Source organism: Mobula birostris, chromosome X, assembly GCF_030028105.1.
Source record: "Mobula birostris isolate sMobBir1 chromosome X, sMobBir1.hap1, whole genome shotgun sequence".
Taxonomy (NCBI): domain Eukaryota; kingdom Metazoa; phylum Chordata; class Chondrichthyes; order Myliobatiformes; family Myliobatidae; genus Mobula; species Mobula birostris.
The window spans coordinates 30,739,661-30,756,467 of record NC_092402.1 but is presented as its reverse complement, the minus strand read 5'-3'; the positions used below and the strand labels follow the sequence as shown (position 1 = coordinate 30,756,467).

The following is a 16,807-nucleotide window of genomic DNA, read 5'->3' as shown; positions in this document are numbered from 1 at the left end:
TGAAGGCACTGGAGAGAGCTCAGAGAAGGGCGATGAGATTCATTCCTGGTCTGCAGGGTATGAGCCATGAGGAAAGATTGAAATAATTATTTTTTTTTAGCCCAGGTAGATGTAGAATGGGAGGAGTCATAATAGGAGTGTTCAAAAATCATTAAGGGCTTAAGTAAGGTGGATGCCAGCTGCTGCTTCAAAATTATTCCATCGTCAAGGATAAGGGGCCATAGGTGGAGACTGGTTAAAGGGAGATTTCAGACTAACATCAGGAAGTATTTCTTTATACAGCAAGTTGTGGACATATGGAACAAACTACCTAGTTGTGTAGTTCAGAGTAGTAACTTAGAGACGTTCAAATCTAAACTCAATCATTATTTCAACACACAATGTGAATAGGAATTTGGCAAGCTTTGTTGGGCTGAATGGTCTGCCCTTGTCAAAAAACTTTCTAATGTTCTATTAGTTATTGGATATTCTCGGCTTTTCCAACAAATATAAAGATAAAAATGGCATTTAATAGGCACATTTATTGAACTTTTTTTTACATGATAACATGCCAATGTACCTCACAGGAAAACAAGACAAATTTAATGTTTTTTTTAAATATAGTTGTCTATTATTCTGATCACTCAAGAACTCCAATTATTTTAAGTTTTGCATTTAAATTTATGCAGACCTGCTTAAAAAATGTGGAAATTTGGGATTCCAATTCTTCTTTTCAATTACTCTAAGATTGTAAAACACTGGCATTGTGGTCATTAGAAAATTGAAGGAGTGGACTCTTATTGGAAAGACAGCAATTTGGCACTCACAACTTCAATGCAAAAATCAACTGCAGGTTTAATTTTGTCTACAAAAAAAGCCTTTACTGCTCCATTTTTTGTCATTCCCTATCTCCATCAGGCCACATCCTGCCCAATTCATTAAACCTTTCCAGTATCCAAAAGCATACTTAGAGACAGACCTTGAATTTAAAGCAGGGTTTCCCAACCTTTTTGATGCCATGGACTCCTACCATTAACCGAGGGGTCTGTGGACCTCAGGTTGAGAACCCCCGACTTAAAGCATTTTTGATGCTTGATATTGAGCTTAAGACCTGATCTAACTCAAAGACTTTTCCATTCAGAAGTAGCTTAATCATGACCAGCAACTCACAGCTTGTTTCTCAACTTGGCTTTTATAATTTAAAATAAAATCAGCATGCAATTCATGCTTTCTTTGTTTAATGACACCATGTTATTTCCTGGTAAATTCTCCAAAAGCTTTGAAGACCAGGCAACAGCTCAGTTAGATTAAATGCAGCAAAATGAACAAAGTAACCATGACAAAACTTCGAGCATTGTTCTTTCTGCGCAAGGAAATGTGCTGCATTAGTGAGAATACCTCTGGAAAGGAAAAGTATGGATGAATTAGATACACACAATTCATCCTGCATCAACTGCATCTTCAGAGAAGTGTTAAATGTGCTACTTCTACTTTCTGCACACTTATCTTGTACTCTACGCAAACACGAGGAAATCTGCAGATGCTAGAATTTCAAGCAACACACATAAAAATTGCTGGTGAATGAGGAAAGCCAGGCAGCATCTATAGAAAGAGGTACAGTCAATGTTTCGGGCTGAGACCCTTCGTCAGGACTAACTGAAAGAAGAGATGGTAAGAGATTTGAAAGTGGGAGGGGGAGATCCGAAATGATAGAAGACAGGAGGGGGAGGGATGGAGCTAAGAGCTGGAAAGTTGATTGGCAAGAGGGATATGAGAGGATCATGGGACAGGAGGCCTAGGGAGAAAGAAAGGGGGAGGGGGGAAGCCCAGAGGATGGGCAAGGGGTATAGTCAGAGGGACAGAGGGAGAAAAAGGAGAGAGAAAAAATTAATAATAAATAACGGATGGGGTACAAGGGGGAGGTGGGGCATTAACGAACGTTAGAGAAGTCAATGTTCATGCTAACAGGTTGGAGGCTACCAAGGCTGAATATAAGGTATTGTTCCTCCAACCTGAGTGTGGCTTCATCTTGACGGTCTCGCCCCAGACATTCCTGAAACTAGAAATTAATGAAACCTTCAAAAGTTTCTACTCTGAATTATATCAATCGGAATCACAAAATGATGTTAATGAGATAGAAAGATTTTTATCACAAATAACTCTTCCAAAATTGAATTCGTAAGAACAGAAGGGATTCGATGTGCCTTTTACATTAAAAGAGGTTGAAGAAGCTTTAGGATCACTTCAAAGTAATAAATCTCCAGGAGAGGATGGTTTTCTGCCTGAATTTTATAAAAAGTTTAAAGATTTATTAATTTCTCCTTTTATGGAGTTAATACGTCAAGCGGAAAAATCACAAACTTCTAGAATCTTTCTCAACAGCGATTGTAATAGTATTGCCAAAAAAAGATAGAGGTCCTTTAAAACCAGCATCATAAAGGCCTATTTTTTTCTTTGTTGAACATGGATTATAAAATAACAGCAAAAATTTTATCTAGTAGATTATCTAAATATTTACCAAAATTAATACATATGGATCAAACAGGATTTAGTAAAAATAGACAATTGGCAGATAATGTAACTCGGCTACTTAGTATAATTCATTTGGCACAAAAAAAGGGAGGAAATGAGTATGGTAGTAGCCTTGGATGCAGAAAAAGCATTTGATAGATTGGAATGGGATTTTTTATTTAAAGTATTAGAAAAGTATGGGTTAGGAGTACCTTTTATAAACGGGATTAAAACCTTAAACATTAATTCTAATGCTAAAGTAGTGACAAATATTTTGATATATTCTGATCAACTGAAAAGAAAAATGGCCTAACATTTACATAGTGTGGCACAGTAGCATTGTGGTTAGCATAACAGCACCAGTGACCTGGGTTCAATTCCCACTGTCATCTGTGAGAAGTTTGTACATTCTCCTCTTGACCACACGGGTTTCCTCCAGATGTTCCAGTTCTTTCTCCCCCCACACCCCCCCCCCCACATTGCAAAGACGTACGGGCTAGTGGGTTAATTGGTCACATGGGTGTAATTGGGCAGGGCAGGCTCATTGAACTGAAAGGGCCTGTTACCATGCTGTATCTCTAAATGAAACAAAATAAAATGTCATTGCAATTTACAAACTATGGTGAACTACATCATTGAAAGGACAAGATAATGATTTAGCATTATTTAGCATTTTGAATGGCATATTATTTAATACAGCAGGGGTTCATCTCTAACCTCTTATTCTGTATCTTAAAGGATCTGAAACCTTTTATGTACCAGATTGATGGGTAGACTACAGCTTTTGGGGCAACTCCTGCAGCCAAAGGTCTCAGGTCACCTTAGCTAATGGAAAAATTACATGATAATCACAGTTGAGAAAGGTTATTTGGCAAATCCGTTTAGAATGACAGTATACATAATTCTCTATTAAAACATCATCTTGCTCTTCAATGATTCCATTGCTTGCATTTTTACCAAATCCAAGAATTCATTTCATCTGCTATTGACCTTTGCAAATTTATTTTTAATTAGTTTGAACATATCTGCCATGTTCCACCATCAATTTAATTTTGAGTTTATTTTTCCACTCCATTTGCAATATTGTACGTGCCTTTAAATTTATTTTTGAGAAGACTATTCAAGATTAGAATCAGAATTTCTCCAGTTCTTCCTCAGAACTCAAAACTCAAAGCTATGAATCAGTTTTTGATTCACTTTTCAATGAGCTACTGCAACATCATTGAAATTAATCTCCATGTATCCTTCCTCAGTACCTGACAGCCTTCTAACTCCACTCCCACACGTCTCCTACCTAGTACTATTGGCCTGTCATCTTTCATCCCTCCACAGTACACCTTGAAATCCTTCCTTGCCACTCCCCTTATCTTCTCTTTGCTGATGACATCACTCTCTCAGCCCAAACGCAAGGTTTCAAGCCAAAACACCAGCTTCCTTCTTTGGTGGGAGCATCAAGTCCCACAACACCAGGTTCAGGAACAGTTACTACCCCTCAACCAACAAGCTCTTGAACCAGAGGAGATAACCTCACTCATCCCAACACTGAACTGATTCCACAACCTATAGATTCACTTTTAAGGCCTCTTCATCTCATGTTCTCTATATTTATTGCTTATTTATTTACTAAACAATAAGACATGGAAGCAGAATTAGACCATTCAGCCTATCGAGTCTGATCTGCCATTCCATCATGGCTGATTTATTATTCCTCTCTCAACCCCAATCTCTTGATATCTCCCTGCCACTTTTGATGTCCTGACTGATCAGGAATCTATCAGTCTCCACTTTCAATATACCCAATGACTCTGCCTCCACAGCTGACTGTGGCAATTCCAGATTCACTACCCTCTGGGCTAAAGAATTTCTTCCTCATTTCTGTTCTAAATGGATGTTCTTCTATACTGAGGCTGTATAGAAGAACATCTGGTCCTAGACTCCCCCACTAGACGAAACATCTTCTCCACATCCACTCTATCTAGGCCTTTCAATATTTGATAGGTTTCTATTAAATCCTCCTCATTCTTCTAAACTCCAGCGAGTACAGACCCACAGTCTTCAAACACTCCTCATATGTTAACTACAGAATCATTCTTCTGAACCTCCTCTGGAGTCTCTCTAATGCCAGCCTTTATTGTCTATGCCTTTATTTCTTCTACCAATGTGCATGACCATGTACTTCCTTCACTATATTTGATCTGCCACTTCCTTGCCCATTCTTCCAATCTGTCTAAATCCTTCTGCATACTCGCTTCTTCCTCTACAGTACTTGCCCCTCCACCTAGTATCTTTGTATCACCCGCAAACTCGAACACAAATCTATCATTTTCATCATCCAAATCATTGACATTTAACATAAAATGAAGCGGTCCCAACACCGGCCCCTGCGGATCACAACTAGTCACCAGCAGCCAGGCAGAAAAGGTTCCCTTTATTCCCACTCTGTCTCCTGTCAGTCAATCTTCTATCCATGCTAGTACCTTTCCTGTAATACCATGGCTCTACCTTGTTAAGCAGCCTCATGTATGGCCCCTTGTCAAAGGCCTTTTGAAAATCCAAGTAAGCAACATCACCAACTCTCTTTTCTCTATTCTGCTTGTTATTTCCAACACAATATTATTTTGTTTTTGTTTTTTTTTGTATTTCCAGTTTGCTGTCTTTTGCACATTGGTTGTTTGTCTGTCATTGTTGTGTGCAGTTTTTCATTGATATTATGCTTCTTTGTATTCACTGTTAATGCCCATAAGAAATCAAGTCTCAGGGTGCTATCTGGTGACAATAGCCTGATAATAAAATCACCTTGAACTTTGCTACAGATGATGTTTGACCCACTGAGATCTCCAGCAGATTGTTGTTGCTCCGAACTCCAGCATCTGTGTCTCTATTGTACTAGTCCATTTCAAAGCATGCCAATTTGGAATATGTTTTCCTTGTCTCACCTACGGGAGTTCTGTGAGACCTTCTTTCACTGATCCCTATCTGTTTCAACTGCTCTGACCATATTCTTACCAAGACATGCTACAGCAGTCATGTATCCTTCCTCAGTACCCAAAAGTCTTCACATTCCTGACTAGGCACTACTTGCCTATAACATTATACTTCTCAGTTCACTAATTACCTCGGAATCCTTTCTTGCCATTCTCCTTCCTCTCTATGCTAGTCATCTAACTTCTGTCCTGATGCAAGGTTGCCCAAAAAATGCTGACAATTTCCTTCTTCCCACAAATGCTGTTTGACCTGATTTCCTTCTGCAGATTATTTTTGTTCCAGATTCCAGCATCTTACCTATAAAATTCAATATTCTGATTTATAACTGCACTTCTGAATTAGCTAAATAATTGGAAACGGAAGATTCTTGGATTTTTCAATGACATTCCTCACTATTTCAATATCTCAGAGGTACATAGAACAGTACCGCACAGTACAGCCTTTCAGATCATGATGTACCAACCTTTTGAGGTAGTCCAAAGATCAACCTAACTCTTCCATCTTACGTAGCCCACTATTTTTTCTTACAACCAGGTGCCTATTCAAGTTTCTTAAATGACCCTAATGCATCTGCTTCTACCATCACCCCCAGCAGTACATTCTATGCATTTACCACTCTGTCTAAAATCCTACCTCTGGCATCCCCCTACACTTTCCTCCATTCACCTTAAAATTATACCCTTGTGTATTAGCCATTGCCATCCTGAGAAAAAAGGTGTTGTCTACTCTATCTATGCCTCTTATACAAGTCACCTCTCATCCTCCATCACTCTAAAGAAAAAAGCCACAGCTTGCTCAACCTTTCCTCATAAAACATGCTAATCCAGGCAGCATCCTGGTAAATCTCCTCTGCACCCTCTCTGAAACTTCCACATCCTTCCTATAATGAGGCATTCAGAACTGAACACATGCTTAGAAATGTTATCCAACTCAAATTCAAAGTACATTTATTAAAGTACATCTAGGTCACCATATACAACCGTCAGATTTATTTCCTTATGGGTATATGCAACAAATCCATGGAATAATAACAACAGAATCAATTAAAAACCACACCAACTTAGGCATTCAGTATGCAAAAGACAAACTGCAAATACAAAAGGAAAGAAATAATAATTAACAAGCAAAAAATATCAAGGACATGAGATGAAGAGTCCTTGAAAGTGAGTCCTAACTGTTCCTGAACCTGGTGGCATGGGTCCTGAGGCTCCTGTACCCTCTTCCTGATGGCAGCAGTGAGAAGAGAGCATGTCCTGGATGGTGGGGTCCCTAAAGATGGGTGCTGCTTTCTCGTGACAGTGTTCTATGTAGATATACTCAATGTTGGGGAGGGCTTGTAATTGCACTTGCGTTTTGGGCCCAGGACAGGTCCTCCAAAATAATAACAGAGGGATTTAAAGGTGCTGACCCTCTCCACCACTAATTCACCGATGAGGAATGGCTCACAGACCTCTTGTTTCCTTCTCCTGAAGTCAATAATCAGTTGACATTGAGTAAGAGGTTGCTATTATGGCACCACTCAGTCAGATTTTCAATCTCCCTTCTGATTCATCACCATCTTTGATTCAGCCAACTACAATGGCGTCATCAGCAAACTTGAACATGGCATTGGAGCTTTGCTTAGCCACAAAGTCATAAGTGCAACGTGAATAGGGTTAAGCACACAGATAATTCTATTGTCATGTCCAATAATTTCACTGCCCTATATAATTTACCCAATTGCTAATATCTCTGAATTTAACCAATAATCTAAGGTGCCTAACTATTAAAAGTCTTGAATGTTTTTTTTATTTATAGAGCCATACGGTACAGAAACAGGCTCTTTGGCTCAATTGGTCCATGCCAGCTTGTAGTCTTGCCATGCCAAGCAGGGTATGGTTTACTCAAAGAAATTAAGGCTGGTGAACCACTATCATCATCTCCTGAACTAATGCAAATTAACACATTTAGAAACAATTTAATATAACTTAAGGATCCCAAGCTTTTTTTTTTAAATGCCATGGACCCCTACCATTAACCAAGGGGTCCGTGAACCCCAGGTTGGGAACCCCTGATGTAACAAGTTGTATTGGTCATGTACAGTTCATCACACTAAAATGATATCTAGTTTACCGCTGCCCCTCTGTATCCCAGCAAGCTTACAATGATTACAAACACCTCCTCATTTTACTTTTAACTATTCCTTCAAGGACACTGGGAAAACAGACATTCAAACCTTACAATTTATTACCTTTGAACCCTGTTTACGAACAAATACATTTTAGTTGCAGTATAGCCATTAATTTTGCAACAAAGTGACACATCACCTAGTACTTTCCTTTCTTCTAACTCAGTGGGATTAAAACTTTCATTTTTTACATTTGTCTGTCTCCTTTTTCAATACCATTAATATACATTATAGCTCTCACTAAATTGCTGTTAAAATACTGCTAAATGACAGTAACTAAAATTGCATTATTTCAGATCTTTAATTAATTTCATTCAATTTCCTTAACATTTGCATGTTTTTATGTACCCAAATGAACTTCATTCCCAATTTTAATACAGGAATCGAAGAATATTTTTTCTACATATTAATTTAATACATTACTCCATTTAGAGCTTTGTCAGCTCATTCCCTCACTCAGCTGGAAGAAAACTAAATCCTGCAAATAACTCACTAGATTCTACCTCAGTACCTATTAGCATTAAGTGCTAACAAACCTGTTTGAGACTGATGAAATATCATGGCTGGACTTCAAATGTAAACACACGACTTTCACTCTACATCATACAGAAGTACCCAAATCTAAAAAAAACACTACTTCCTGTGGAATTGCATGCAACAATTCATATTATGGATATAACTTTGCATAATTATGTATATATCAACTTACCCAAAGTATAGTTCCAATAACTGAAGGGGTTTGTTACTTTACAGTGACCTGTTCTAAGAATCTATTTTAAACAAATTCTCAATACACACAGCAACCAGTTAAGTTCACTTAAAGCCAATATCCTCATCTCTCTAGATAATCAATTAAATATATTACAAGTTATCTTGCATAATATTTTCATCCATCATCCTCTGAGATTCAACTACTGCTTGGGTGCTATTCAATCTGCTTCCAAGAAGCCCCACCAGCGCCGTTTGGCCTGTCCCCTAAAACCCTCACTAATTTTTATAGATGCACCATAGAAAGCATTCTTCTAGGGTGCATCACAACCTGGTATGAAAGTTGTCCTGTCCAAGATCAGAAGAAGCTGCAGAAGATCGTGAACATGGCATAGCACATCACACAAACCAATCTTCCGTCCTTGGACTCACTTTACACTGCACGCTGTCGGAGCAGCGCTGCCAGGATAATCAAGGACATGACCCACCCAGCCAACACACTTTTCATCCCTCTTCCCTCCGGAAGAAGGCTTAGGAGCTTGAAGACTCATACGGCCAGATTTGGGAACGGCTTCTTTCCAACTGTGATAAGACTGCTGAATGGATCCTGAGCCGGATCTGGGCTGTACCCTCCAAATATCCGGACCTGCATCTCAGTTTTTTTGTACTGCCTTAATTTCCATTTTTCTAATTTTTCTATTTATGATCTATAATTTAAATGTTTAATATTTACTATCCATTTGTAATGCAGGGAGCGGGAAGCGCAGAATCAAATATCGCTACGAGGACTGTATGTTCTAGTATCAATTGTTTGGTGACAATAAAGTATAATTTTTCCATGACTTTCTATACACTTCTTTCCAACGGCATTTTGTCTCCATAAAATAAATTATGCGACTTAATTCGTTCTCTAAACCTGGGGAGGGAGGGGGTGGAAATTGCATATTTACTGACAACTTCAGCTACCCTAAATTATGTCTGAGGCACAGGGATCTGGTAGGGAAACTGGCAACTGGCGGGGCTGGGCTTTTTCCCTCAACAGGGCCCAGGGCAGTGGCAAATACAGATGCAAACTGGTCCAGAAAGAGGTGCAAGCAGCTGTTGAGGAAGTACTTACCACCAGGATGGTAGGAAGGGTGTGCTGAAGCAGAAGATCTTCTGGTCCAACATCTGGCAGGCAGAACCCCAGGCTGTGTATGGTATCTTGCCTTGCCTAGCGAATCTTTGTGCTTGGGGGCAAAAGAAAGGCACCATCATACCCTCTCTGCCTTGGCAGAGGCATCCTAGAACATATGCTCAGTAGCTATGCAAAAGCCCTAGGAGAAGGATGCCAATGATCAAGTGCTGAAGGCAGTGGTAGAAAGCATCTCCGCAGCCATTAACAGTAAACACATCTGCCAACCCAGAAAGTCCATAGCCTTTGTCAAAGCTGGAGACAAACCACAGCCTGCACCCAGATTACCAAGAGGTTTGCTTGCCATGGTGTCTGACTGGCAATTGAAAGTCAATCTTAGCAAGCAACTAAAGTTCCCTGACTTCATCACATCATCACCGAGGCCTGACGTGGTCATTCTGTCAAAACCTTGAAGCAGGCTGTCATAGCAAGACCAGGTTGAGGGGGTGTTTGAGCATAAGGAAGTCAAAGACCAGTAGCTGATGGAGCAGTCCCAGAGACAGGGTTGGGGGGCACGATGTGAGCCTATAGAGGTGGGGTGTAGCGATTTTGCTGGTTGCTTACTGTGCAGAACCAACTCTCTTGGCATTACAGAAACTGCAAAGAAGAGAGCCGTCAGGATCATCGGATCCTGCTCAGCAAACCTTCAGATGGCTATGAATTATCAAGAGCTGTGACCCATGGATCAAATCCTGCTGGGACACAAGCTGGGGCCTGATCAACCCTGGCCGGGTCGTCTGGGTGAAGGTGTCCAGTTTCCTCCCACAGTCAAAAGATGTATCAGTTAGTAGGTTAGTATAAATTGTCCCATGATCAGGCTAGGATTTTTGTAAATCGGGGGATTGTTGTGCGGCACAGTTTGAAGGACCGGAAGGAAGGCCCTATTCTGCGCTGTATCCTAATTTTTAAAAAGTCATTAATGCAGCCACTAAATATTTGAATCAATCTGCTGAAAACTAGTGAACTTGGCAATCACATCTAACTTTCATTTCAATTTACAGGTTATTTCCAAACACCATAAAGTCATTAACTCCTGGAAACACACTGTACAACATGCTTTATTTATAAGCAGGTACAGAAGGCATCACATCACATTTGGTACACCAAGAAATTAAGTAATGTTCCTCAAGTCTAAGTTGGCACAGCAATGTCAGCTGACTAATTGCGTACCCTGGTTCAATTCTAAAGGGCAAAACAGGTTCCCTTCTATTCACACCAAACAAGGCTCCATTTACAAAGATGTCAAGCTTTTGTTTAGAGCTAAGTTAGCTGCCAGTGATATAACTTTTAAAGAGTGTTAAGACACCACGTGACAACTGTGCGTACTACAATACCAAATACAGCTTCACTTGAAAGTTTATATCTTTTAAGAGTAAAATGGGCCAGTTTTATCGAAATCATGAACCATTCAATACCTTCACCAGCAAAGTATTGTCTGCAACAATAATTTTCCATTATAAAGTTTCACATATATAACATGCATTCCCTCATTTGGATTAAGGTTTGTTTTTATTACTTAAAGATTTTAATATACATATTCAATTAAGGAACTGTGGGAAGGATGGAGTGCTTATTAAATCTAACCATTTGTGTTTAACAAGTAAGGAGAATGGTATATATTGATTAATTGCATTTTTTTGAAACAATAGCCAATCTTTCCATTTTTCATTCCTTTCCATGGATGACTACTCTGGTATTGCATCAGTTTACCAAGGGCTTTGAAAGAGTCGAATTATTCATGTGTTTGAGTTTTGAACACAAAGTTATTAAATTGTGCTTTTTACTGTAATATGATACAAGGCAAATTCTGGGGGTAATTGGGAAGCACACTTCCTACCTTGTAAACAATATTTTACTTTACAATTCAAATAACTGAAAATAAACAATTTGACATGTAGCCTCCATACAAATTTGAGTGATATTTACAGTACATCAGTTGAAGGTGAGAGCCATGTTGATGTAGCTCCTCAGGTTGATGAAAGGAGTGAACATTGTGCTCTACCTCCCCTGTTGTTTTCCAACCATTCAGAAATGTACCAAATCATGAAATCCATCATTTTTTAAACAGCAATTCGAACTTTTAAAACAGACAGTAAGTTAAGAATACTTATTTAAAATACTAGTTAAAAACTTGAAGTGACACAGACACTCTCTCAAAATCCAAAAAGGGATTGCACCACTCTTATTTATTCACCTTTGACATAAAAATCTTTTACCTTCATGATTAAAGCTGAACATTTCAGCGAAAATTTTAAAAACACCGAAGTTTAAACTGATTGTTCTGATACACTTCAGATTGTACATCTAAAAAATTCAAGCCCATTTGTCTTTCCTAACATGTGTCAAGCTGCATTGTTGGAAGTGCTACCACAAACAACAAATAGGAAAAAAAGCACAATTCTATATTTGCTGGGGTAGTACGCTTTACTATGCCCTCTGCAGGATAAGCAGAGGTAAGGCTAAAGATTTGCTATTGGAACTTCTGCTTTGCATTCACTAGCTGTTAGGTGCCTTTTGCTGAGATAGAACTAATATCCAACTAAGTTCCTTTAGGTGGTGTCCACTTCAAACAGCTGGAGTCTATGGTTTTGTTTCCATTTGTTCGCTTTGCTTCTTTGGCCAGCCATTCATCTATTAGATCCTAAAGTGAAACAAGAAAATGTGAAAGCTGAAGCAATTATCATAGACGGTCGTTGTATGGCAAGCAACAAGTCAAAAAATATTATTTACTATGAAAATTAAGCATACTGCACAGTTACCTGCATCCAAAATTCAGAGTTAACAAAGTAAAAAAAAAAATTGGCAGGTAGGTGTATGCAGAACAGAATTCTCGCCTAGCAAGCTTAGAGCACGCCAAGTGACTAGATATTGCTCTTCTCCAAATTGAAAATGTGCTGCCTGGGACTCAGTTCAGGTCTTTTGGTGCTCCTGGGGAAGAGAGCAAGGCAAGTGATAGGCCAAGGAATTGGAGACCAGTAGGGTTATAAGACTAAGACCAGTAGTTTTTTTTTCAGGGGGGAATTCTAGGCAACAGAATAAACTCACCAACATCCATGGCATAATCATGTTATCACCATGGCATAAATATCATTGGTGTCTGTTCCCAAATATACATAGAAACATACATAGAAAATAGGTGCAGGAGTAGGCCATTCGGCCCTTCGAGCCTGCACCACCATTTATTATGATCGTGGCTGATCATCCAACTCAGAACCCCGCCCCAGCCTTCCCTCCATACCCCCTGACCCCCGTAGCCACAAGGGCCATATCTAACTCCCTCTTAAATATAGCCAATGAACTAGCCTCAACTGTTTCCTGTGGCAGAGAATTCCACAGATTCACCACTCTCTGTGTGAAGAAGTTTTTCCTAATCTCGGTCCTAAAAGGCTTCCCCTCTATCCTCAAACTGTGGCCCCTCGTTCTGGACTTCCCCAACATTGGGAACAATCTTCCTGCATCCAGCCTGTCCAATCCCTTTAGGATCTTATACGTTTCAATCAGATCCCCCCTCAATCTTCTAAATTCCAATGAGTACAAGCCCAGTTCATCCAGTCTTTCTTCATATGAAAGTCCTGCCATCCCAGGAATCAATCTGGTGAACCTTCTTTGTACTCCCTCTATGGCAAGGATGTCTTTCCTCAGATTAGGGGACCAAAACTGCACACAATACTCCAGGTGTGGTCTCACCAAGGCCTTGTACAACTGCAGTAGTACCTCCCTGCTCCTGTACTCGAATCCTCTCACTATAAATGCCAGCATACCATTCGCCTTTTTCACCGCCTGCTGTACCTGCATGCCCACTTTCAATGACTGGTGTATAATGACACCCAGGTCTCGTTGCACCTCCCCTTTTCCTAATCGGCCACCATTCAGATAATAATCTGTTTTCCTAATTTTGCCACCAAAGTGGATAACTTCACATTTATCCACATTAAATTGCATCTGCCATGAATTTGCCCACTCACCCAACCTATCCAAGTCACCCTGCATCCTCCTCACAGCTAACACTGCCACCCAGCTTCGTGTCATCCGCAAACTTGGAGATGCTGCATTTAATTCCCTCATCCAAGTCATTAATATATATTGTAAACAACTGAGGTCCCAGCACTGAGCCTTGCGGTACCCCACTGGTCACCGCCTGCCAATCTGAAAAGGTCCCGTTTATTCCCACTCTTTGCTTCCTGTCTGCTAACCAACTCTCCACCCACACCAATACCTTACCCGCAATACCGTGTGCTTTAAGTTTGCACACTAATCTCCTGTGTAGGACCTTGTCAAAAGCCTTCTGAAAATCCAAATATACCACATCCACTGGTTCTCCCCTATCCACTCTACTATTTACATCCTCAAAAAATTCTATGAGATTCGTCAGACATGATTTTCCCTTCACAAATCCATGCTGACTTTGTCCGATCATTTCACCGCTTTCCAAATGTGCTGTTATCACATCCTTGATAACTGACTCCAGCAGTTTCCCCACCACCGACGTGAGGCTAACCGGTCTATAATTCCCCGGTTTCTCTCTCCCTCCTTTTTTAAAAAGTGGAGTTACATTAGCCACCCTCCAATCCTCAGGAACTAGTCCAGAATCTAACGAGTTTTGAAAAATTATCACTAATGCATCCACTATTTCTTGGGCTACTTCCTTAAGCACCCTGGGATGCAGACCATCTGGCCCTGGGGATTTATCTGCCTTCAATCCCTTCAATTTACCTAACACCACTTCCCTACTAACATGTATTTCGCTCAGTTCCGCCATCTCACTGGACCCTCTGTCCCCTACTATTTCTGGAAGATTATTTATGTCCTCCTTAGTGAAGACAGAACCAAAGTAATTATTCAATTGGTCTGCCATGTCCTTGCTCCCCATAATCAATTCACCTGTTTCTGTCTGCAGGGGACCTACATTTGTCTTTACCAGTCTTTTCCTTTTCACATATCTATAAAAGCTTTTACAGTCCGTTTTTATGTTTCCTGCCAGTTTTCTCTCATAATCTTTTTTCCCCTTCCTAATTAAGCCCTTTGTCCTCCTCTGCTGAACTCTGAATTTCTCCCAGTCCTCAGGTGATCCACTTTCTCTGGCTAATTTGTATGCTTCTTCTTTGGAATTGATACTATCCCTAATTTCTCTTGTCAGCCACGGGTGCACTACCTTCCTTGATTTATTCTTTTGCCAAACTGGGATGAACAATTGTTGTAGTTCATCCATGCAACCTTTAAATGCTTGCCATTGCATATCCACCGTCAATCCTTTAAGTGTCATTTGCCAGTCTATCTTAGCTAATTCACGTCTCATACCTTCAAAGTTACCCCTCTTTAAGTTCAGAATTAACTATGTCACTCTCCATAGTTTCTGAATTAACTATGTCACTCTCCATCTTAATGAAGAATTCCCCCATATTATGGTCACTCTTACCCAAGGGGCTTCTCACGACAAGATTGCTAATTAACCCTTCCTCATTGCTCAAAACCCAGTCCAGAATAGCCTGCTCTCTAGTTGGTTCCTCGACATGTTGGTTCAAAAAACCATCCCGCATACATTCCAAGAAATCCTCTTCCTCAGCACCTTTACCAATTTGGTTCAGCCAATCTACATGTAGATTGAAGTCACCCATTATAACTGCTGTTCCTTTATTGCACACATATGTTAAGTTAAAGTTCATTCAAAAACACTTCAAAATAAAACTTTTGATCAAGAGTGACTGATGTTAAGAAAGGTATCAAGTGCACAAGGATAGCTCGTGTTAAGTGCCCAGGTGCTGAGAGTGATATTAATTTCTGGGAAATGTTCGTTATTACATTTTCCAATATTTCAACATTGTAAACAATGTGCAATACAATTAAAACCACAGACATCTATGCTTCATAGTATTTCATTGGGCATTTTAAAGGTTTGCTCAAAAAAAAACTGGAAGAAATGCATTTTTCGGTATTACACAAAGAAAAATTATTATGCAGAATAAATCTGAAACCTATCATTTTGGTATCACTCTAGAAATTCAACAGCATTAGTGCAGAAAATCATATAATACATCATTCAGCCGACAAGGCTCTCTGTTAAGCACTGTAGCTAAACTCGGGTCACTTTGGTTGAGGAACCACAATTGTTGGGGATTCCTGATTTAGATTTTAGTTATATAATACTAGATTGGAACTGTTGTAAAGCAATTCGTCCCCACACCATCACCCACTCCCATTTATTACACAGAACACTGCTGTCCCTGATGTCACCCCAAACCTAAAAAGACCAAGGCTTGAACCCATTCCCTTCCCCAGTTGTACCAGGCATTTTATACCCCAGGCATCTTTCCCAAACCTCAGACACTGCTCACACTTGGAATAGTGGGCACGCGGCAAAAACTAATGAGCATGCCACGACAAAGCCAAATATTTCACTTGCTTGAAGATATTTTTTTTTGTCTAAGTTTGTTTTGGGCTGGATTCTGAATCAGAATACTGAGTTCAACACCATTCTATTACCTGGTCACCCAAGTCCGTGCAGTACCATTCCTGAATTATCCTCTTTCAAACAAAAACTTCAAATCATGGACCCCATTTAACAAATTAAGCAAATCTTAGACAAAAACACAATATTTGAGAAAACTGCAGGGCCATTCTTACCTCCTGGCCAACAAATATAATTAAAAATATAAGTTTAACAGAAAACCTTTATCTCACTGTTCTTTGCAAGAAATAGACTGCTATATTCGCTTACAATGAACAGTGTTTACTTTGGGGCACCTGCAAAAGGCACAAAATAAATGCAAATTCAATCTTTCTTGATAAGCATTTTAACATTAAATATTAATATAAAGTACTTCATTTGCTATCAGAGCTTACTCTAAGGAGAAGCAGAGAAGAGGAAGAAGTTACCAAATCATAAATTTGTTAATATCTGTCATTTATGTTCAATAAAAATTTAGTCTGCTGTTTATCAAAATATCAGTGATAAAAATGCCATATTTCAGCATTGCAAATGATAAGAAAAAACTAAGAGGAAATTCTAAGAATGTATTCTATTAACAGAACTTTAATTACCTGCCGTTTTAAAACCAAATGTTTTCCTTTCCAGTACTTCAGCATCTGTAATGCCTGAAGGGTGCTGACAATGTCCACAGGATTGACGGCTGTTTCTTGACTTATTTCTGGAAGAATATTGTTTAATAATTTGAGTAAACTATTGCATTATGAAAGTGGTACTTTTACAATGTATAAACCTTTGACATCTTGTTGTATAGATTGTGTGCAAGTTCAATGTAACCTGCAGAAAGAAAATGCTACTC

At 39.4% G+C, this 16,807-nt stretch overlaps 1 protein-coding gene across 4 annotated transcripts in view; it reads right to left on the bottom strand.

The window, feature by feature from the left end:
- Nucleotides 1-10,566: 10,566 nt before the first annotated feature.
- Nucleotides 10,567-16,807, bottom strand: part of kat7b (K(lysine) acetyltransferase 7b) — an 87,851-nt gene continuing 81,610 nt past the window's right edge. For all 4 annotated transcript variants that reach the window (XM_072249575.1, XM_072249572.1, XM_072249573.1 and 1 more), the window contains 2 exons: nt 16,563-16,669; nt 10,567-12,165 (listed from right to left, as the gene is read on the bottom strand). In XM_072249575.1, coding sequence (XP_072105676.1) covers nt 12,064-12,165; nt 16,563-16,669 — 209 coding nt within the window. In that variant the 3' untranslated portion in view covers nt 10,567-12,063. The remainder of the gene's footprint in view (nt 12,166-16,562; nt 16,670-16,807) is intronic.